This window comes from Aotus nancymaae, unplaced genomic scaffold, assembly GCF_030222135.1.
Source record: "Aotus nancymaae isolate 86718 unplaced genomic scaffold, 86718_ANA_hifiasm-v0.15.2.pri h1tg000002l, whole genome shotgun sequence".
In the NCBI taxonomy this organism is placed as follows: Eukaryota; Metazoa; Chordata; class Mammalia; order Primates; family Aotidae; genus Aotus; species Aotus nancymaae.
Genome location: NW_026988413.1, coordinates 28950675 through 28974874, shown reverse-complemented (window position 1 = coordinate 28974874; position 24200 = coordinate 28950675). Strand labels below are relative to the sequence as shown.

At 39.5% G+C, this 24200-nt stretch overlaps 1 protein-coding gene and 1 pseudogene across 1 annotated transcript in view; one reads left to right on the top strand and one right to left on the bottom strand.

Moving 5' to 3' along the window:
* Window positions 1-24200, top strand: part of SND1 (staphylococcal nuclease and tudor domain containing 1) — a 444881-nt gene that overhangs the window by 159264 nt on the left and 261417 nt on the right. The window contains exon 11 of the mRNA XM_012473984.2: window positions 28-117. Within this exon, the coding sequence (XP_012329407.2) occupies window positions 28-117 (90 nt within the window). The remainder of the gene's footprint in view (window positions 1-27; window positions 118-24200) is intronic.
* On the bottom strand, window positions 18931-19680 carry LOC105732027 (phosphoglycerate mutase 1-like; annotated as a pseudogene).

Here is a 24200-nt window from a genome sequence, read left to right as displayed (position 1 = left end):
TGATGTCATGTTTTATTTTACTTTTAGGATAAGAACAAGAAACTACGTCCCCTGTATGACATTCCTTACATGTTTGAGGCCCGGGAATTTCTTCGAAAAAAGCTTATTGGGAAGAAGGTAAGTAATTGATGACAGAAGCATATTTGCAAGTGGTTGGGCTTAAGCTAATCTTTTGGAGGCATTGTTGTAAGCCAGGCCCTTTACCGGCAGATGACACTCCTTCATCAAGTCAAGCGGAATTACTTTGATACAAAGAGAGGCGTGTTTATTTGTCAGAAATGGTACCCCATGGGAGAGGTCTAAAATTGGGGCCCTGACCACAGTTTGATTGCCAACAGCCTCATGGCTGGGTCTGGGCTCAATTCCAGTTTTAATAATTGCATATTGCCCTGAGTTCCATTCAGTTGGCTCTCTTGTTCTCTCCAGCCACCTTCATTAAATGTCCAGGGCTATGGAATTTACTAGTGAGGGAAGGTTGCTGCTTTTTCATGCTTCCCCTACTCCTGAGGGATAGGCTGGCTATAAAGGGAAGAGGGGATGTCCTGGACTAAGAGCACATCTATTGGAATGCACTGTGGCATGAATGCTCCCTCTATTCTTCTTGCCAGCAGAATGTCCTGTACCTATAGGAGTTTTTTTTTCAGGAATGGGTATATGGCTTCCTGATAGTTCATGTGCAGGTTTTTGTGTAGCACGACAACATTTTTTTTTTTTTCTTGAGACAGGGTCTCACTCTGTTGCCCAGTCTTGAGTGCATGGGGTGTGATCTCGGCTCACTGCAACCTCTGCCTCCTGAGTTCAAGCATTTCTCCCACCTCAGCCTCCTGAGTAGGTAGGACTACAGGTGTGCACCACCATGCCTGGCTAATTTATGTATTTTTTGGTAGAGACAGAGTTTCACCATGTTGGCCAGGCTGGTCTCAAACTTTTGACCTCAAGTGATCCACCCGCCTCAGCCTCCCAAAGTGCTGGGATTACAGGCGTGAGCCACCACACTCAGCTACATGTTGACTTTATATTTGTAATGTAACAGTTCAGAGCCCCTACGGTTCATTTCTTTATGTTCTTTGTTAAAGCATAGGGATATCTGTGACTGGCTACAGAATCTACATTCTGGGAATCTGATAGTGAACCTTTGAGCATCCCCTCATTTTTCCTCATGTTCCCACCCTAAGAGTCCTGAGTAGTTTCTTATGTCTTGGATCAACAAATAATATGAATGGGATGGTTCCTATGATGGTAAGTGAAGGAATGCTATTCAAGGAGGTACTGTGGTTCATTTTTTCCTCACTTAGTGTCAGTTTGGAGTTTAGGAGAAATATCATATTTCGGGTCAATTTTTATTGTATATTCAGAAAGGCAAAGGCATTCTTTTTTTTTAATCTGGCCATAACACACTAAAGCCGTATTAGGATTCCTTACCTGAACCATTGATGCTATGACAGGTTTAATAAGGCTCTGACTTTTGAACTAATACTAAAATAGTATATCTTAATTATAAATAAAACCATTTGTATTGTATACCATAGTCACTAGGATGATAAATTATAGCAAGAGATTTTGAAGTTGGACATAAGGTAAAATTGCTAATTTTGAGATTTAGAAACCAAACTGGATTCTCTAAAATGAGTATTAAATCTATTCAGGTTTCTTCAGAGAATAGGTTCATTTGTCATTGTACAAAACTTGACAGCATGCTGTATTCATTCATGAAGTGAAGTACAAATGATGGCTTTAAGCCTCTTTCAATTTCTAGGTCTCCTGTTATCTGATCTAATGTCTAACGTCTCTGTTCCACCAAGTTGATATCATTTCACTCATTTACTGGCTCATAAACAATTGCTTATAGATAGCCAAGGAATTTCTTCAGAAGTGTGGATTTCTATTGAAATTTATCTAAAATCACATTGAAAGGAGTGGCAGCACATATCTGATTCTTGTGCAGCCAGTTGTGTGGCATGTATTCTGACATCCACCTGGTTTCTTTGAATATTGCCTTAACCCTGATTCTGTTTCATCCCTGGGACCATAGATCATAGCTTATTGCAGCAGCTGCTGAGTGGTCTTGGAAGGTTAGCCCAAGGCCCTGCTCTCAAAGACTGTATGTCAGGCCATTGTAAAGTCCTCTGTCACAGGGTAAAAGGATTGACCTCCAGTGTCAGATATGGTGTCAATTCTTAATCAATTAGGTTCCCTCTTGGTGAGAGAAGCATTCTTTATTGGTTCCTGTACAACAGAGTTGATTTTATTCTATTTGTGCTGAGCTCAAGTTTTGTTCCCCAGAGTGACATTGTATAAATGATGAATATCGTATCCCTGAGTAGTGAGTAGGATGCAACTCAGCTCTGCTGGGCTGGAACATTCCTGATGCAAACTGCTTTTCCTGACTCACCACCTGAAACCACTTGCCTGTCTTCTGGGCCCATCACTTGCCACAGTGAACACCCACGTGCTCTGGTGTCTGGGAGCAGGCAGGGCAGTTGCTGCCTTGGGGGATGGCTAGCACATCATTGCACATTTCTGCAAATTCCCTTCAGACCTCTGCAGCTGTTCAGCATGGCACATGGTGATTAAGAGGCACCACGAGGGAGCGTGTATGTCTATATGCCTGTGTGCACGAAAGCTGATTAAGGCAGCCTGTCACGGCTTAAGAAAGATAGTGGAGGTAAAATCATCTTCTCTACCTAGACCATTATTTGACCTTCTCAGGGAGTCCATAATATGACAATTTTGAGGAGTTGCTAGAATGCAGAGAATTAAGATTGAAGGTAAACTACTAAGGTGTTTTGTTGGCTTTGCTGACCTCCATCCTGGCTTTTGGAAATTGATTCACTTCCTAGATTTAATTCTGGATTAATGCCTTTAATTAAATTACCCATACTTCTCTTGGAGGCTTTCTTTTGTAATTTGCGAACTGGGACTATTATATGCCTTCCTTCTCTCATGAAGTTGAGTTATGAGAATCCAGGATGATAGGCTTTCAGGTTTGTCCAGATGCCAGTAACGTACATGGTTTGATTTTGCTTAATACTGTTTTTGTATAGAATCTATCGTAGCCCTACTTTTTTGATTATGATCTATTCCTGGTTCTCATATGAGAAGTGCATCAATGTGCAACTAATGTGACATGAGTAGTATTTTTCCCTGTCTTTCTTTGTTGGTTCTGCCGACTTTATTGCCTTTTCAACCTATTGCATGAATTCCAGTGTTATTTAATTAGATCTGCATGAGGGCTTTAGCTTCCACAAAATGAGTATGTGCTGATGCTAAAGGATGTGTATGTGTGTGTTTCTAATAGAGAGAGTGGTAGAAGAATACATGTGTATTCTTGAAGCGTTTTGGAAACTCCCTCACTGTCTACTAGAACTACCTTCCCATCTCCTGTTTACCATCTGCCCGCTTTCACTAAAATCTAGACTAAGGAATATTCACAGCAAAGAGTTTTGTGTTAATTTCTTCAGGGACTCATCATGAACTGGAATTTGTAATAAGTGTAACATGTTTTCTAGTTTTACAGAATGATTTTCTCGGTATGTGAATAAGATGGTGAGACTGGTGTCCTCAGGCTGTGGTCCTCTTCTGATAGCAGGAGCAATCTTTTCCTGTGTTTATAATTTTTTCCCCCTTAATGCTTAGATATCAGTTTGTATTGCCCTAATCATTTTGCTTTTAGGAGAATAAGATAATAACTGGAATTTTCATTGGGATTTCCCTCTGCTATCTTATAAAATATCTAAAGTTGAGACTCCTTATGGTTTATGCATGTAATACAGTTTTGTAAAATGGCATATGAGTCATTTCTATAGCTCCTGTCCCTTAATTGCAGAATTTCTATCACCATGGGAACTATTGTATTTAAACTTGGAATTTGCTTGGACAACTGGAGTTTGAAAAATGATGGAAAAGATGGAATTGCAAGAAGCCAGCATGTATTGAAGCTTCAGTGCTGACAGTAGTTGCTCATTGTAAACTGTCCTATCACAGAGACCTGTCCTGAAAATATATGCCTATTCCCCTAATGTCTCTTTTACTATTTCTTTTGAATGAGCAAATATTGTGGATGAGCCTCATTTGTAAACTAGCAGTGGCCTGTGTGTGGTTTTCATGCAATTGAAATTTGTCCTCTGAACTAACCCAGCTCTTTTTAGCACTTAAAATTGGGCATTTTTCTTGATCAGTGCAGACATTTGGGAAGTTATAGGGCTATAAATCATTTGGTGAGTTATTTCAAATCCAGATGGCCTTAGATTGTTGTTCTCTTTTCAAAATCTGTCTTTCTTGAGGTATATACTTTTAGGGTGTGGAGATGGGAATGATCTCCATGTGCACCAGACTTATAAATCCAGAATTTCCAAGACTAATCTCTTAGTCTTCTGGCAGACAACTGGCTCTCCTCTAGTGTAATGGGAGTTACTCCATTATCTAATGGTGTCAGACGTCTTTAACACCCTCTTATTCCAGTCCCTCACCCAGTCCTGCCGGATAAATATCTGAATGTTTCCTCCTTTCCAGTGCACTGCTCCTGCCTTGATTTATATCTCATCTGGCCTGGACTCCTATGTGGCCTTCCTACTGATTTTGCCACAAGAATCAGGGTGTTAGACTGCCTCCTCATGTCAGTAATCCAAAATCAATCTGGAAATGGTTAATATATGTAATGATATTATCTCTATTCTAGGTAAATGTGCTTCTGTGAGCTAGGTTGGCAACCCAACTACTGTTTATAGCCTTGTTTCTATGGAATAAAATATTCTAAATGTCTAAGCAGAGTTTAGGCAAATGTGGCTCATTTGTAATTTGGTGGCTACCATTGTATGATTTTCATGCCGTTGAAATTTCTTCTGTGAACTAGACAGACTCTTTTTTTTTTTTTTGTAAGGCATTTGATAAAATGCCTATAGTATCTTTTTTGTTGTTTGTTTTTTTGAAATGGAGTCTCACTCTAGTCTCACTGGAGTGCAGTGGTGCAATCTTGGCTCACTGCAACCTCTGTCTCCCAGGTTCAAGCAATTCTCCTCCCTCTGCCTTGTGAGTAGCTGGGACTACAGGCGTGCACTACCATGCCCAGCTAATTTTTGTATTTTTAGTAGAGATGGGGTTTCACCATGTTGGCCAGGATGGTCTCGATCTCCTGACCTCGTGATCCGCCCGCCTCGGCCTCCGGAAGTACTGGGATTACAGGCTTGAGCCACTGCACCCGGCCATTTCTATTGTATCTTTAAGGGTTAGGACTGCTGTTTATTGGGTTCCCTGTTTGTAGTAAGCACTGAACTCTAAGAGCTTTGTTTCACTTTTAATTTCGCCTCCACCCTGCAAGATCTACATATTGTTCTTGTCTCTACAGGTTAAAAAAAAACTGGAACTCACAGAAAAGTACTTTACCCAGATGCCAATGCTTTTAATTGCTATGCTGAATTAAAGACTCTCAGAAATGTTTACTTCTCTGTTGTGTATACTGACTCAGATGTAGACAGTGTTGTGGTATTTTTGGAGTAATGTCTGTTCCTGTATATAATACATACTTTACATGCTGCAAGAAAGTTGGTTCTTCAGGTAGTCTATAGCTGTCAGGAGGTGGTAATAGCACTATATATCTGCCTTCAGAGTGCTTTTAGCCCTCTAGACATTATCTCATTAGTCTTTGAGATGTCCCTGTGAAGTTGTGTTTCATCAAGTCATTCTTCAGAGAAAGCAGTATTAGATTACATGTTCTTTGCCTCGATACACAGACAATGTGAAGTCCTTGATAACATTGCTAAGCCAATTCTGAAGCTTGATTTCTCTTTCTCTTCATTCCCTTGGCATAGGTGCAACTTCTGGGAGTGTCAGGGAGAAAGGAAGGACAGGTGTTGCTGTTTTATCTTGGCACAGAGTCATGGAGAAGTTGAGGGGCACCATAGGTGCTTGTTCCACTGTGCAAGAATAGATCTCCAAAGGTACCAGGAGTAACATTCCACTAATGAGAGCTCCACTAATGAGAGCTGTTCAAGGGCATAGCGCTTTCCTGAGGAGGACTCCACCCTTCTCCCTGGCTATTTATCAGGGTTGTCCTTTTTCTTAAAAACACTTGTATGTTCTGTCTGTTGCAGTGTGCTAACCTAATCAGCTGTGTTAAGTACAAGGCTGGGAGTCTGGGGATTCTTGTTCTTAATTGCCTCGATTTAAGTTTGGATTTTATAAACATTTCTTTTGTCAGCTCCACATTTTTCACCTCATATTAATTTGATTCATTCATACTATGGAAAAGTCCTTTACATTAATGATCAAAGCAGGCCCTAAGGTTGTGAATGCATTGTGATTTAAATTGACAGGTTTATACAAGGTTGCTTGTCCTTGCCTCTTTAGTGCCAGCTGTTCAGTGTGGCTGTAAATTTTTTGAACAAATGACTGAAGGTATTTGCCAAATTGAGAGCTGTTTTGAATGACTTGTAATTTCAGACCATGCATTTTTCTAGGAAGAGTTCTCCCACTTGGAAGTGGTAGGAATGTGTCAAACTGTATTGGAGGCCATGGTTCATTTTAGATTCCCTTTACCCTTTGGGTTTTGGGAAGGATCCTAATTTTTTACCCCTTTATTCTTTTTTTTTTTTTTTTTTTTTTTGAGATGGAGTTTTGCTCTTGTTGCCCGGGCTTGAGTGCAATGGCATGATTTCGGCTCACTGCAACCTCCACCTCCTGTGTTCAAACGATTCTCCTGCCTCAGCCTCCTGAGTAGCTGGGATTACAGGCATGTGCCACCACGCCTGGCTAATTTTTTTGTATTTTTAGTAGAGATGGGGTTTCTCCATGTTAGTCAGACTGATCTTGAACTCCCAACCTCAGGTGATCCTCCCGCCTCAGCTTCCCAAAGTGCTGGGATTACAGGTATGAGCCATGGCACCCGGCCCTACCCCTGATGATTCTTGAGGGCTCTTGGCTAGTGAGGGTTGATTAACATAAATGACTGGAGTTGCCTGTTTCTGGAAGCTCAGCAAAGTAGCTTTCTTCCTGCTGCCACCTAAATGCTCTTTTCAATAATGAGATTTTGGTTGTCTTTTGTTGTTGTTTCCCCTGCAGATTCTGAAAAGTACCCCTGTGCTTTGAGGGCCGTCAGGGTGTTGAGTGGAGCACACAGCTCTTTGGTGAATTGTCTTATTTGTTGTTGTTGTTTTGAGACAGAGTTTTGCTTTTGTGGCCCAGGCTGGAGTGCAGTGGCATGATCTTGGCTCACTGCAATCTCCGCCCGCCAGGTTCAAGCAATTCTCCTGCCTCAGCCTCCCAAATAGCTGAGATTACAGGGACCTGCCACGAAGCCTGGCTAATTTTTTGTATTTTTAGTAGAGATGGGATTTCACCATGTTGGCCAGGCTGGTCTTGAACTCCTGACATCAGGTGATCCATCCGCCTTGGCCTTCCAAAGTACTGGGATTACAGGCATGAGCCACCACACTAGGTCTTGAAGTGTGTTATTTGTATGATGTATATTTTAATATTCTCTTCAAAAAGCATCTCTAAGTTAAATGAAACTAGGGTTTTCAACTGCATTCCTGGAAATTTCTTGTGTATGCTCACCTGAGGGAAATGATTTATTAGCTACCAGAATCCTCAAGATTCTCATGTCTCTGGATAACCTCTTATGTTACTTTGCTTATTATTAAAGACTTTCTTACTTGGACTCCCAAGTTGTCCATAGTTTTCTGGTGAATGTTCCTATATTTATAACATGATTTGTGGTCTTAAGCCACCCACTCCTGATCTTTTCAGCTAGGTTTCTGAAATGTCGTCCTTGGGGCTGGAACTTTCCATGCTTACTCTCTGCAAACCAAGATTTTATTTTAGGGGAGATTTGTGCTGAATCAGCTCAGCTGTGTTTGGGGGTAGGGAGAGGACAGGCTTTTTTTCCCACTTTAAAAATAACCCTTATGTGCCAAAAAACCCTATAAAATGTGCTGAGTTGCAAATCTTCCAACTTCCTATACCTCCTGGTTTACAGAGAATAGATTCTTTTGAGCTTGGGCTTGATACTGTGCAGAATATCTTATGTTGTAGACGAATGTAAAGTGAGGCTGGATGCAGATGTGCTCATTTGGGAAGGAAACCTGACAATTGCTATCTTTTTTCAGTATTTTTTTCTCCAGAATACAGGTAGTTTAATCTGTTATAAGGATCTGTATAGGGATAAAAGATAGAAGTTTTCTAATGAGAAAAAAGTTTTCTTATGTATGTCCGAAGTAATTCATATCATTCAGAAAGAGTCCAATTGGAAAGCACCAACATTCCAGGGTTTCTATGTATGTGGCGTCTCTTTTTATTATGCTTTGTGAAGTTGGGCTAATTGTTTAGGTTGCTTTAATATTTCTTTCCCAAGGGTATGAGCAATTCGTTTGTGCGTGAAAAGATACGATACACAAATGTCTGTTGGTTCTAAGGTTGAAATTTGTCGACTTTTTATAGTTGGGTGATAGAAGTGATATTTTAAAGGCTGCATCTTCATAATTGGTTCATGTAGTTGTAAGTTAAAAAATGAGCCCCTTGTTTTAATGTATTTAAAATCTGAGTGATACTTTTTGCTCTTATGTAAAAGAGGTTATTTTTATTGATACCCAGAATTGCCTTTTTTATCTTTTACCTGAGGAGTTATCATCTTCTGGCAAAGTTTTAGATACCCCTAAAATGCAACAGTTCTATCCCATGAGTAGGACAGGCCCTTCTGATGTTTTCATGATAATATGTGTAGTGGGTTGTACAGCATCTCCCCAGAATACTCATCCATCTGGAACGTTAGAATGTGACCTTATTTGGAAATAAGGTCTTTGCAGATGTAACTAGCTAAGTTAAAATCAAGTGATACTGGATTATGATGGACCCTAAATTCAGTGACTGGTCTCTTCATAAGAAGAAGAGGATCTATTGCCAGGTGTGGAGGCATGCACCTGTAGTCCCAGCTACCTGGGAGGCGAGGTGGGAGGATTGCTTGAGCCTGGGAGTTGGAGGCCTCAGTGAACCATGATCATGCCACTGCACTCTAGTCTGAGCAACAGAGTGAGACCCCAACTCTTGAAGGAGGAGGAGGAGGAAGAGGAAGAAGAAGAGAAGGAGGAGGAGTATTGGGCACAGAGAGAAAGAGACCATGTGGCAATGGAGGTAGAGACTGGAGTGGTTTTAGTTACAAGCCAGGAAATGCCAACCATTGCCAGGATGCACCCACTAAGAAGAGGCAACGATCCTGCCTACACCTTGATTTCAACTTAGAACTTTTGGAACTTTGCGGGGGTAAACTTCTGTTGTTTTAAGCCAGCCAGTTTGTGGTACTTTGTTACGGCAGCCCCAGGAAAGCAGTTTAGCTTCTTCTTGTATCTGGCCACTTGACTCTTGGCCAAACCTCTTGTTTCTGGGTTTCTACTTCAGTAGTTAGTTTCTTTGCCAAAGTAATCTGTGAGATAGGGTTTAATGATGTCAGCATTCTTTCATCTCTGATTTCCTGCCTGTCTTGTCTTGCTTCCTTTATTTGTGTTCATTCTTTCTGTCAATATTCCTTCTGGGTGCTAATGCCTTCCCTCTTGCAGACCAGCTGACAGTTGGTGTAGTGGAATTGATACACCCAAGCACGTTTCCAGTATCATCCATAGGCTCACTCCCAAACTGTTGTCCTGTTTTCTTTACTTGATGTCCACTTAGGAAGGCTGCCCAGTCTCATGGCCATCCTAGTCACCAGGCCTCCATCGCTTCTACTTAGTAATTAGCAGGATTTTGAAATATGACACACCCTGGGAGAAATCATTCCTGGCAGTAGCTCTTGATGAGCCATGCTCATCCCATTCAAGGTTGATGAATAGAACATTAGGAATAATTAGCACAAGCCTGTCTTCTGGAACACCATCTCTAACATTCTGCCTGCTTACAGAGAGCATTATGTAGCACTGTGCAGGAATTTTCTTCAGTAACTGTAGGAATCCCAGGTTTCCTCTTTAATCTGGCCTTTTTGGATAAGATATTTTTTCTGCAGCTTTGCATTCTCACCTCTTCTGGCTTCAACAAGTGGGCTGCGTTGAGGAGCAGGTAGTCCTCTGAAAACAAAGGTCAATAATTAATATGTTTATTTTCTTTAGGACTCAGTCCCTGAAGCTTTGGTCATGTGTAAACACTTGCTATATTAAGAAGGCCTTAATATGTTAACAAGTAGCCTAGTAACACCAATTCATTTCTCAGACTCATTTTTTTTTCTTTTTTTTGAGACAGCGTCTCACTCTGTCACCCAGGCTGGAGTGCAGTGATGTGATCTTGGCTCATGGCACCCTCCACCTCCTGGTTCCAAGTGATTCTTGTGCCTCAGCCCCCCGAGTAGCTGGACTATAGGCATGTACCACTGCGCCCGGCTAATTTTTGTATTTTTAGTAGAGATAGGGTTTCACCATGTTTGCCAGGCCAGTCTCGAACTCCCAATTTCAGGTGATCTGTCTGCCTTGGCCTCCCAAAGTGCTGGGATTACAGGCGTGAGCCACTCTGCCTAGCTAATGCATTTCTGTTATTCATTCAGCAAATATTTTTTAGCAACTATTCTGTGCCAACCTTTGTTCTAGGGATTGGGGAGACAGCCTATTTTTATAGTACTAATACTTTAGAAAAGGCCCTTAGTTGTTTGGTACTTTTATAGAGGTGCAGTAAAGATGAATAAAATATCATCTCTGTTGCAAGTTGCTTACAGTCTAATGGGGGTAAGATGGCATCCGTCGTATTAGAAGTTGAATAAGAACAGATTTGAGTAACTGTTAAGATAACAGAAATGTATCACTTGGTGGTATTTGATTAATATTAATGCAAAGTCTACTGATTGTGGTTATCTTTCACAGATAGGAGAGGTCTCACCTTCTGGGTGACCTTATGTATTTAATGGCCTCAGCTTCCAGTCATAATCCTGACTCTTAGGAATATTTCCGCCCCTAACTTCTTTCTCTGCTTATAGATTTCTGCTTCCAGCTGCTGACCAGTGGATACCCCACTGCAGGGTTCAGTAGGTAGTTGACATCTGTCATGTCCAAAATATAGTTCAGAGTTTCCATATGATTTTTTTTCTCCTGCTCACAAAGTGCCTTGGCTTTGCTATTGAACTTTCTTAATGTCATCTCCCATCCATTGTGCCAAACATTAAAACCAGGAGTCACCCAGCCCCTAACCCAATCTTTTCTGTAACCAAATTCATCATTACTCCTCTTTTTCATGTTTTTTCAGTGAATCTCTTAGTCTGTATCTTCCTTACCTCTCGTTTTAATTATTGGAACTTCATCTTAACTACTTGCCCTGTTTCCTCTGTTTATGCCATCTTCCAGATTACTGTCACAATTGCTTTCAAAATGCATAGGCCTGATCATGTCACCAACTCTACTGATACCCATTTGGCTACAGAAAAGAATCTGACTCCCTAGACGAATATATAATAAAAAGCAAAGAAAAGGCAACTGTATGTAAAATACTGTAACTTCCAGTGAGCATCTTGCTTCCATTTCCGGTCTGATTTCCGGCCTTATTCTCCACATAATATGTCACAAAGAACTTCTCACCATTCCATGGACATGCCAAGCAATTGCACAACTTCTTGCTTTCATACTTTTTTTGTTGTTGTCAGAAATCTTACCTCTATTCTGTATTTCTGGCTCGCCATGTAAAATCTGGTGTTCTTTGTCCTCCTATGATGTTTTTGTGACCATTTCTGTTGCAGTAGTTCCTAGGTCTGACCTACCTCCCCACCTCATAGAGCAAAGAGCCTGTCTTGTCTTTTCATTGGCTCACAGTTCCTGAGACTGTGCTTGACATTGAGAATGAGGTTGAGGGCCTCAATAAATCTTTACAGAAGGGGTGGGATTTGTCCTGTGCTTTGTCATATCGAAGATTTGGATGTGGAGAAGGGATGGAGAAGCCCTGTCATAATAGCTCTGAGCTGGGAAAATGGTTTCCTTGTCACCTGCTTTTTAAATTTCCTCATACTGTTATATAATAATATGGACTTGGAGCCCTAATTCAAGGAGACTTTAGGTATAAGTACTGTCTAATCGAATGCAAACCAAGACTTTAAAAATAGGTTGGATAAATATGTTTTCTTATGTTTTGCTGTATATGAATTAAAATTGTTGGATTATCACTACATCTGATTGGCAGCTTGTAATGTGAAGTCTTCATTAGGGAAGCTGAGCAGTCACTCCTTAGTGCTGTAGGTCTGATTTGGGACTTTTCTGTGTCTTTTTTTCATTATTGAAAATGTGCATTATTTGTATCCTGTTCTTAAAAAGCACAGAAGGATTTACTCAACTAATAGGCAATAAACTAATTTTTTTGGCTTGAATTCTCTATTATTAAAGTTTTAAGTAACATAAGGTTGATGGACCTTGACTGAACCCTGCTGTTCCCACCTCCCTCTCAACCCCTGGCTTGGGATTATTAATGTTCCTATTCCCCAGTAATAGTGCAAATGAGTTGGAAATCTGTAAGTCAGTGCCTTGCTCCACTCTGCCGTGTCTGCAATGTATGGCATACCTTTTTGCCTGGCAGGTTGCTACTGAGCCCAGCTCCTCAGAGCCCGTCCTAGTAGAATCTGATGCGCAGGGTGGGCAGTAAAACAGCAAAATTTCCTCCACTAGGGTAGGTTTCTACCACCTCCAAACCTTTAACCCCCAGAAAAAAGATACCAAAAGAAAAGCAAGGAAAGGAAAAGTAAAGATTGGAAGAAAGAAGAAAGTCACAGAGGTGACCTGGTCTTTAACTGGAAGTTTAGGTGATTGAGTTTTGGTAAGATGGTGTCTCATGCAGCTAGAGAGCAGGGGAGGCTTTTTTAGCTTTCTGATTGAGTCTCTCAGCATTTGAGTGAGAAAATCATAATTTGGTGATTTCTGTGTTCATGAGACCTTGTTTCTTCATTTGTAAAATGGACATCGTGTTTGACACCTATGATTCCTTGGGTTTGTGTAGTATAGGGAGAGAGTGTAAGCAAACAGCCACATTAGGAGTAAATTTGAGCAGGTGAGAATGGATGGAACTGTTTTAGTTCTTCAGGGTGAAACTATAGAAGCTAGCACCTCAAATGCAGACCTGCAGCCTTGTCCAGAATTTGTCAGGCTACATTAAAATGAAGAGATGAGATATTTCCATGACCTCAGGCTGGAAGATATGCAATTGAAGATTGTCTGTTGTCACATTGTTATACTTGGAATTAGTTCATTTCTTTCATTGTTCCCATTTTCTTAATTTGGAAAATCCAAAGGTTACTTTTTCTCTATCCTCTAAAAAGATGATCTTACTAAAGTATCCAGAAAGACTCAATTTGTCATCCTGGCATTTCTAATCAGATTCTAACTTAAGAACATTTACTTATAAATATGTAGTTTTACCAGTATTGACTCTGAGGAGGGCCACCATAAAGAGGCAGGTGGTTTTCCACCATGGGATGCTGGCTCATCTTGTAGGATGGGCTGGAGGTAGAAAAACTCAGGAGCCTGGAGTCCTGGCCTGAAGTACATCTAGTCTTTGTTTATCTCACCCCCGTTTTATTTTGGCCCTTAGTTAACCCCGCTCTAAAAACAGAAGAAACTGGCAGGCAGGCTCTGAGGATCAGTTCATAAACACCAGTTTGAAGATTTGTTGACCTGTTTTGCATAGACTGGACTACTTTTATGGTTCCAAAAGTTTAATCTTTTCATCATCAAAGATTGTTTTATTTTAAATATCAGTGAATTTGATGAATACTGATGTGATGGCTATGTGTCACGCACAAATCCTTGATTCCTGTGGCCACTGGGTGATTCTTTGAACTTACTGTGAACACTGATTGTTAAAGGCCTGTTTGCTGAGAATGCTATAATATAAATCTCTACTGCTTCTCTGCGGTGGTTTTAATTATCTTAATCACCCATTATGCCCACCTTCTCCCAACCCCTACAAGCTAGGAGACTGAATTCATTCTTTCTCCACCTCTGTTTATGTTACCAGGTTAGGGTCAAAGCAGATCTTTTCATCTGAAATGTTTAAGTGGTTAGGTTGAGGTTACAATTCAGTTAGTTATTGGGGAAAGGAATTGCTTTCTACTTTTCTAAGATGTGTGGTTCCTAATGATTTTCTCCCACTTGAGGGCTGGTGGTGGTTTACTTCTGTCATTTGTCAGTCCACTACATTTTTAAATAATGGCTTTAGGAATCCATTGCCATCAGAATGATTGACTTCTTGACATTATCCAGGTGCTTTTTCACATTTTCCCCTAGTTTCTCCTATTGCCAGTGGTGGAGTTTGCTTGCTGCCAGCAGTCTAGAAGAAAAGCAGCATGTAGTTTGAACTCCACAGCATGGGAGAGTTTTTGAAGATCAAAGACAAAGATGAGTCATGTTGCTGTTCTTCGGTATTTCTGCTTTGGTGTAGTTAATCACAGCTTTCCAAGGGGCAAATGGTAATAAGATCACTATGTCTAGATAGATTTATGATGTCTCTCTCACCATTCAGAGACCAAAAGTAGAATTGATAGTCTTTTTAATGTTACAGACACAAACTTTCCCTTCCTTTCTTTCTAACCTCATTTTCTTTCCTCCCTCTCTATCCTTCCTTTCTCCCCCTTTCCTTTGTGTTCCATTTTCCATCCCCCTCCTCAAAGTGTCTTAGACCTCCAACCCGAAATTGTCAAAATGCTAAGCTTGTAGTAGCTCTCACTTTCCAATGTATAGACTCCATCTGCCTTTATGTCTGACTTGGCTGTTGTAGTGGATTCCTGGGACCTTTCTGGCCTTAACAAGAAAAAAGTGATTTGCTAAACGCCATTTTTTCTTGTTTCTGTTCTTCCTTCTAGCAGCATGAAGCTTGGTTCCGTACCAGAGTTGACAGAGCATTAGCTTTTCTCTGAACCAGGTCTGCTTAAGTTTTTGCTTGATGGCTCCAGTTTTTTCTTGGCCTTGGATCCTCCCGAATGAACACTCAGAATGTTCCAGGCGAGATTATATTATGTAGTACATTTAGAACTCTCTGCCTTCTTTAACTGTCATTTCCCATCGTTTTTGGAAAAGAGAAAACATGGACAAGGAAAACGTTGAATCAGTCATTCCTCTTAGTCCGGGTTTCCCTTCCTGAGGAGTTCTAGTTGATGGGCCAGTGTATGTGTGTCCTTGCTGGGTGCTCTAATGATGGATTTGCCTGATGCTGCCCCAAGCACAAGTGGCATGTGGGGTGTTTGGATATTGTTTCAGCTAGTAAACGAGTAAGTACTTGGATATCACTGACCTGCTTCAGAGTCTGTTGTTTTCCTTGAATGACCCAGGTTTCTGTAATTCACATTTGGATTGGATTTTTTTTCCTGGACTCCATGTCATCATCTCTGCTCTCCAACTCTGTCTGCAGGTTGATGGGTAGCAGTACAGGGTTGATTTCTCTGTGTCCTTGTTTTTTCTGTTTCTTTCAGGGATTGCTTTTTACATTGGGATGATTTCTATGGTCAGGCAAAGGTACTTTTCTTTACAGGATTTTTTTAAATTTAGTTTTTAAACAGCCAGGAAGATAGAATTTTTAAAATTTTTTTGTTTTATGTAACATAACTTGTTCTTTACATTTTAAAAATAGATGTAGAAAGGATGTGTTAAAAAAAATAGCTGCGTAGAAAGCACATATATGGATAAAGCAGTGATTAAAAAAATTTTTTCTTCTAAAGATTTAAAAAAGTCAAATCAAGAAAGTAAATGAATTTGGTTGTTTTATTGCTGAAACAGACATTTTGACGTCATTTGGCAGGAAAGCCAATATGGAAACATAGGATATTTTTTGACAAGCTATTATATAAAATGGGCAGACATTTGAATTATTTAACATCCCTTTTATCTTTTAGACACTTTTATTTATGGGGAAATCAATATCATTTTGAGATTTTCTCTTGGTGTGTTCATTTTTTATTTTAATTGTTATTTTTAGTAGATAATGCATTTACTTGGTTTAAAATTCAAATGCTAATAAAGAATATACAATTGGAGACCTTTCTTTTGCCCTAGTCCTTCACAGGTTCATTTTATCACCAAAGAAGCAACCAATATTACCATTTCCTTGTGAATCTTTTCAGGGATATTTTAGGCCTACACAGGAAGATAAGTTGGTGGGTAGGTATTCTCCCTTTTTACACATATGCTAGCATCATAAATACAGTTTAAATTTCATACATATCACCAAAAATAGTGTCTTTGCATTTGTGTTTCAATTCTGTGTGCTTGCAGGTGGTAAAGGTTTATCATATTTGATCTGTACAACTTAGAGCTTACAATTTTCATGTAAAATTTTAGTCTAGTTTTCTCTATGACCATAATTTTCCTGCTTGAAAATGCGATTGTGAATTCTGCTAATATTGGTGATATTGTCCATTCTATTCTTGTTTATGATACTGCATTTTTTTTTTCTATTTTGTTGTAAGTAACATTTACTGCTCATTTTTTCAATTATAAAAGCAGCACTTGTTTATTCTAAAAATCTTAAAGAGGAAAAGATAAAGGGAAAAAAAAACCCTACCATCCAGGGTAGCATCTGTTAATACTGGAGTGTGTATTACTCCAGTCTTTTTTTGTTAAATGCACTTGTATGTTTGCATAATTTTCAACTTAGCTATAATTATTTGTTACTTACTGTTTTGTAACCTGCATAATATGATGGTTTTTCTATGTCATTAAATAGTCTTCTACATGAGATATTTTATCATTTAATATCATTGAATATTTAATCAATATCCTGTTGTTGGCTATTTGTAGTGGTTTAGTGTATAAGCTTTGGAACCAAATAGCCATGAGTTTGAATCTCTGGGGTAGCATTACCTAACCCAGTCCTGTCATGACCACCATTAAATGAGGTAATATATGTTAAACATTTAGTGCAGTGCTTGGCACATTGTAAGAGCACGATCGATAACAGCAAACTACTGAGTCAGGGTTTAGGAAAATTAAGAACAGAGAGCAGTACACAATATGACAAATAAAACAAACTAGTGCTGGGTCCTGATAAGGCTGAGTGAGAGAGAGAAGGGGATGGGCAAAGTGAGCAGTGTGGTGGGGGGAGATACAGAGTGAGTTCTTACGAGGAATAAGGCAGCCAGCCTTATTTCCCTTACACCCTCCACCTCCTAGTTGCTTTCAAAACCAATCCAGCAAGATGACAGTCTGTTGCTTGTCCTTCTTTAGAAAGTCTTTTTCACCCCCAGGTGCTTGGTTCCCCTTACTAGGATGTTCTGAGTCTGGGAGGAAGTGGAAATGGCCTTGGGAAGGGGGAGTTGGGAGAGAACTCAACATCTTGTTTCCTTCTTTTCTGAGTTTCTTGGCACATTTTTCATAATCAGGTGGGGTTCCCATGGGAGCTGGCAAGACATCTGAGGAGGATTTAATTTACTTTGACACAAAAGAAACTAAAGAAAGGGCAAAGTATGCACCCTACCAGTAGCTTTTTAAAAACCCGAGCTTCTTTGAAAGTCTTAAACTTATAGCTCAAAATTAAAGATTCTCAATCCCCTGAACTTATCTGTCTAACCTATAAGTTTGTTTGATCATCAGTTAGAAAGAAATGTTGGATGCCTTGCCTCTCTCAACATTTTTGAGTTCTGCAAATGAATGCCCAATTAATCCAGCATTGCAAACTGTTCTTTTTTTTTTTAATTCACTTTGACATATTTGCTTTTAAAAGTCAAGACTTAATTGAGGAGGTATTGGTGAATTCAGGTATTGATTAAATTTAGATAATATTATAAAGTGAGTTTATTTCTAATCCCATAGGTAGTATATTTTGTTTAAACTTACCTTGAGAGATTTAAAGTGAAAGAGATTTGTTGTGATTTGTGTTACAGAGTGATACATTATATTTACTCATATCATAGTCAATACTTAGGCAATGAAGGATTTGCCCTGGTATTAAATAGTGAGTATGACGATGACAAAATGAAGCAGAAATGTTGCTTTATTAAAAATTATAGGCAAATTTTTAAAAAGTAAACAACTATTTTTGCAAATGCAGCACTATATTTTATTTATTTCTTTATTTATTTTGCACTTCATCCCTTTATTATACTGATCTGGAAAAAGGATTTAGTCCAGCTATGCTCAAATGAATGCTGGCATGTAGCAGGGCCAGGCAACTAGAACATGATTCAGAAATCAGTGAAAGACACACTTGGACAAGACCAAGAGGCATTTCACTGCCATGAAACAAGGCGGGGAGGGATTCTACAGCACACAGCAGGAAGCACTCCTGCCCCTCAGAGGTCACGGAGTTTATCCCATATTGGTACGAGGAATGGCTTAGCTTCTGATGACCATATGTGGGACTATTTCAACCACCATGAGAAACCCCAGAAAGGTTATTGTTTTGTTATTATTTATATATACACTATACTTTCTTTTTTTATATATAAAAGTAAATGTAACACACAAACTAAATTTAGGACCTATCCCAACCTTCTAGAGCCAGCTCCTCTGGGGTCAGGAAGGAAATAGTTGTCACATCACCATGCAGGTTACATTTGTCTTCCACTGGAATGACTAGAGCCCCCAGGCAGTGGCCTGACTGCAGAAGAACACAGGACTGGTTCCTGGGGGCAGACAGCCTCTCTTGCTTCTCTTCATTGGTCATGGCTTAGCATGATTCTTCCCCACAAGTCCTTAGTAAACAAAGCACTCGCAAAAACCCAACTCACTACCTTTAAACACTGTTGGATAAGGGGAGTTTTTCCACAGCTCGAACTCAGAACTTGTGACCTAGAAGTACTACTCTGACGAGAATGTATGAAGGGAATGGGTGCAGGAGACAAAATGGCTAAAATGAAAATGGGAGCCACTGGTCCCCATCTGCAGCTACAATTCAAGATGCCTACAGATGTGGTCAGTGTGACATGTGCAGGAGGGAGGGGCAGAGGGGCGAGACAGGCAGGGAAAGTGCTCCTGGGGACAATAGCCTGCCCTCTGGCTTTCACTTCTTGGCCTTGACCTGGGCAGCCATGGTTTCCATGGCGTTACGCATGGTCTCTTTATCTCCCAGGAACTGCGTGGGCTTGATGGGCTTCAAGTTCTTGTCCAATTCATAGACAATGGGAATACCAGTCGGCAGGTTCAGCTCCATGATAGCCTCTTCAGAGAGACCCTCCAGATGCTTGACAATGCCCCGAAGGCTGTTGCCATGGGCAGCAATCAGTACCCATTTCCCCTCCTTGATCTGGAGTACTATTTCTTCATTCCAGAAGGACAGAGCTCTGGCAATAGTGTTCTTCAGACCCTCAAAGGAGGGTGGCTGATCTTCTGTGAGGTCTGGATACCTGCGATCCTTACTGATGTTGCTGTACAAAGGATGATCAGGCTCCATTGGAGGTGGTGCGACATCATAGGAGCACCTCCAGAGCTTTACCTGGGCCTCACCATGCTTTGCAGCAGTTTCTGCTTTACTGAGACTGGTGAGATCCTACTGGGGCACTAAGTCCCCACTACTGGCAGCCACATCTGATCAGTGGCACTTAGCACCGTACAGAGAGGTTCCGAATCGCTTCTGCACTGAGGTGAAGCACATGTCAAACCCATAGCCAGCATCTTGCAGTGCCTGCCCACCACACGTGGCCTCCTTGTGGTCCGCCGAGCTCAGGTCTCTGTCATACCAGCCGCTGAAGCGGTTCTCCAGTTTCCACACGCTCTTGCTGTGCCAGATCAGCACCAGTTTGTAGGCGGCCATGGGTGGCAGGCTGGGGATGCGACACCGACTGGGGTTTGCAGATTCCTGAGTGGCAGCCCGCCCCCTCCACTGCTCTGTGTGCTCGCGCTGCATGGCCCCAGTGCTATATTTTTATACTGTCTTTTTTCCTATGGTGGTATCTTTAAGTTTCCACTGATTTTAAATAATACCCCTTTTAAAACTAAGTGCATGTTAACCAAAATAGGTAATTGAAAAAAAATCTGATTTTATATACATCCTCAGCAATAGTGTTATTTGTCATCTCAGAAAAATTATCTACAAGTTTTTTTAAATTCTTCATGGAAAAGAAGTCAGTGCTTTATTCTTAGGAAAGTATTAAGGTTTTATTTTGTTTTTATAAGCCGGATTCCTTGATGCAGATTAAATCTGTTTTCTCTCCTTGTTCATTGAAGTCATAACAAGTGTTCAAGGCCACCTCTGTGGTTTTCATTCTTGCTACCTGATTCTTGATAAGCTGTTTATTCTAAGGACCAAAGCAATTTAGCTTAGGATCCATTTCAGCCCTGTATAGCCTAGAATGAAAATTCTGATCTTTACCCATTTTCATTGTCTCAATCACTTTATCTTTTCTTCTCTTCCATCACTTAAGCAAGAGTAGCATTCCCAGTGTTAAAAAAAAAGGTGGAATATTCCTTTGCTGTTTGCACATATGCAAGACTCCTCATGCATTCTTTTGTTTGTTTGTTTGTTTAAGCTTGCTTTAAAAATACTTGATGAGCAGTGGAATGTCATTTTTAGCAGTTGCAACCATTTTGCTGTTGTTTACCATCTTGTTTTCTTAGTTCACAACCTTGGAAAGCTTTACAAACCTCTAATCTTCATCTTCTTTGTAACTAATCCCATTGTCTTCCACCTCAGGTGGTGTAGTTGCCAAATTTTTGGTCTGTTTCTTGGAATATATGTACAACTATACTAGTTTTATTACTTGAAAGGAAGTAGGAATATGTGGGCACTGAATGAAAATTAGTGGGTTGATTAGAAGCCTGTTGGAGAATTATATATAGGAAATCTAATCTCCCTTATTCATACTAACATGTGTCACTGCTTTTTAGAAATGATGTTAACTAATGTTACCTTAGAAATCTTAGAACATACCCTTTTTTTTTGAGACTGAGTTTTACTCTTGCTGCCTAGGCTGGCGTGTAGTGGCATGATCTCGACTCACTACAACCTTCACCTCCCAGGTTCAAGCGATTCTCATGCCTCAACCTCCTGAGTAGCTGGGATTACAGATGTGTGCCACCATGCCCAGCTAGTTTTTTGTATTTTTAGTAGAGACGAGATTTCGCCATATTAGTCAGTGAAATCTCGTTTCTACTAAAAATACAAAAATACAGGCTGGTCTCAAACTCCTGACCTCGGGTAATCCACCTGCCCCAGACCCCCAAAGTGCTGGGATTACAGGCGTGAGCCATTGCACCTGGCCAGAACATACTTGAACCATGAATAACTTCGTGTTTCTTCTGTAGTCATTTTTTTCTGATTATAAAAGCAATATATATGTTTATTATAATAAGTTTGGCATATATAAAGGAAAAATTAAAGTAATTCAAATAACAGTTTGGGGTATTTTCTTTCACTTATACATTTATATTTTAATCTGTGTCTGTGTGTCCTTTTTTAAAATTGACAATGGAGACTAGGCGCGGTGGCTCACACCTGTAATCCCAGGAGTTTGAGACCAGCCTGACCAACATGGCGAAACCACATCTCTATGAAAAATACAAAAATTAGCTGGGTGTGGTGGCAGGCACCTGTAATCCCAGCTACTCGGGAGGCTGAGGCAAGAGAATTGCTTGAACCAGGAGGCAGAGGTTACAGTGAGCCAAGATCACACCACTGCATTCCAGCCTGGACAACAAGAGCAAAACTCAGTCTCAAAAATAAAATAAAATTGACAGTGGAGCCTGAACATCTCCCCACATCCTTAAATAAACTTTTATGTGTTGATTTTAATGGCTTTATGTTATTTTATTCCATGAGTGTATAATTTATTTAACTGGTGTATATTCATCTTAATTTTTTTTGAACTATGGTAACGTGGTTTTATTTTATGTTTTAATAAACAAGCCATACTGTGTATTAGTATCAGCTAGACGTAAGTATCACTAAGCCCTACAAAATCAGTCATCTACATTTTGGAGGATGTAAAAGTTAGAAGAGTTAAAGATAAAAATATTCTATGTCTACTTACTGACAGTGTTGAGCACTTTCTTAGATAGGATTTGGTCACTTAAGAAGCCTAATAGCTTTTTCCCATCCTTTTAAGTCCTTGTATTTTATCTCATTTAAAAAGTCAACCTTTTTGGTTCCTGGGATTTTAATTCTCTCATTTTAACTTTAATTTCATTCCTTTTTTTAATCTTAAATGCTATTTAGCCTAGGTAAATGGTATTTTTAATCTTAAACACCATTTAGCCTTAATGATTAATTTCTTAATCCCTTATTTAAAAACAACATAGCAACAAATACTCCATTTTTTAAGTATTTAAAATTTTTGATATGCTTTTATATAGATCAGCAAGAGGTATAGCTATAGGGTAGGTGGTTTTTTAGAGAGCCACAGTCATTAACAGATATGTCAGCCTTCTTGCCGACTACTCTCTTAGCCATCTCCCTGTGTCATTCATTTCTTTTAAGGGTAGCTTCTAAAATAATTACAACTTGGAAGGCCCTTGGGCTGGCCCTTCCAGACTGAAGTTCAATCCAAGCATAAAATAGACTTGCTTTATTGAAATGATGTTGATACTGTACCTTTTACTGTGGTTTCCTATCCTCATACTTCAGATATTATTCTGATTTTTAGAATTAAAACTCTTTTATTAACTAGATGTTTATACTTGGGGAAGTCACGTAACTTCTGAATCTGTTTTATATCATAGTGCATGCTTGCTCTAGGTGATAACTGTGGCCCTTTTCATTCTGATTTAAAATAAAACTTCAATTTATCCCTTAAAAGCTCCAATTAACAGTTGGAATTTATATTGAAATTTTCCAGTAATTAAATCATTAAAAATTTAAATATTAATTGTTTTTTAAAATTAATTTTTCCCATACAGATACATTTTGTTTTTACCCTTTTATAATCTAGCCTAATTGCAAAATATATGACTTGGCAATTTATCTTTTATGTCTCTTTCAAAAGACCCCTTTTCATAATTTGGGGGGGCAAGTTGTTTAACTTCTGTGAATCATTAATAACCCTTGTATTATCATTGTAGATGTTATTGATGGATCTTTCCATCGCTCCCCAGCCCTATTAACTATGGGATGTTTTTCTAGACTTTTTAGTCCCAGACTTATCACTGAATATTACTCAATTTATTCTATTCTTATGTTTTTCATGATGCATATTGACAGGAATTATAGCAGATGTCACTAATCAAATACTCATTTTATTAGATTTGAGATGACATTTCATTTTATAACCTTCTGTCAGTTTTAACCATTTATTATGCAGATTTTATGAACGAGTATATCCTTTTATTCTCAACATGCTTATGCGCCTTGGTTTGTCTTTTAGAGAGAAAAATAGAGGAATATTATGCACCTATTTTTAATATTTCAGATATAATAGATATAACTAATTAACCTGAAATGTAGTTGTTCCTTATTTGCATTTCTATTCCGTTTGGTGTCTTTAATAACTTATACAGTTAGCATTTTTCTTACGATTTTTCTAATGTAGCAAGTGTTTTTTTTTTTTTTTAAAGATGGAGTTTCACTCTTGTGGCCCAGGCTGGAGTGCAGTGTTGGGGTCTCGGCTCACTGCAATCTTCATCTCCTGAGTTCAAGAGATTCTCCTGCCTCAGCCTCCCAAGTAGCTGGGATTACAGGTACACGCCACTATGCCCAGCTAATTTTGGTATTTTTAGTAGAGATGGGGTTTCATCGTGTTGTCCAGGCTGGTCTCAAACTCCTGACCTCAGCTGATCCGCCCACTTCGGCCTCCCAAAGTGCTGGGATTGCAAGTGTGAGCCACTGCACCTGGCTGCAAATTTATTTCTATTTTCTATACCTTCTGGTTGTTCTGATATATATATACTCGATATGTAGTGGGGCTTTGGATCATTCTTCTATTTTTTGTTTTGAGATTGTTTGACCACCCTCATTTAGAGTGATTTGTGTGAAGATCTTGGGCAGCAGTTACAGTAAATTCTTGTCTGTAGTTGGACACCTCATTTGAAGATTTTCTAGTGTTTGAAGGTTGGTACTTTTGTATAATCTTGGTTATTGTATTGGGATGCTTCTCTTACTGCCTGGGCGTTTTCTCTGGAACTGCTAGAAATTTTGGCTTTGTTCTTCTTCTCTGTAGAGTTGTCTAAAATTTTCTGGAAATTCTATAGTGTCAGAAAAAATATCATCACTGTCTTCTTGAGCTGGTCTTTTGACAACCAAGATAATAAATTTATAGCTCGAAATGTTATCTCGAGAGCAAAGCTAATTCTCCTATTCTTGAGATATTGACTTACCTCCTGGGCTAAACGACCCAGAGACTT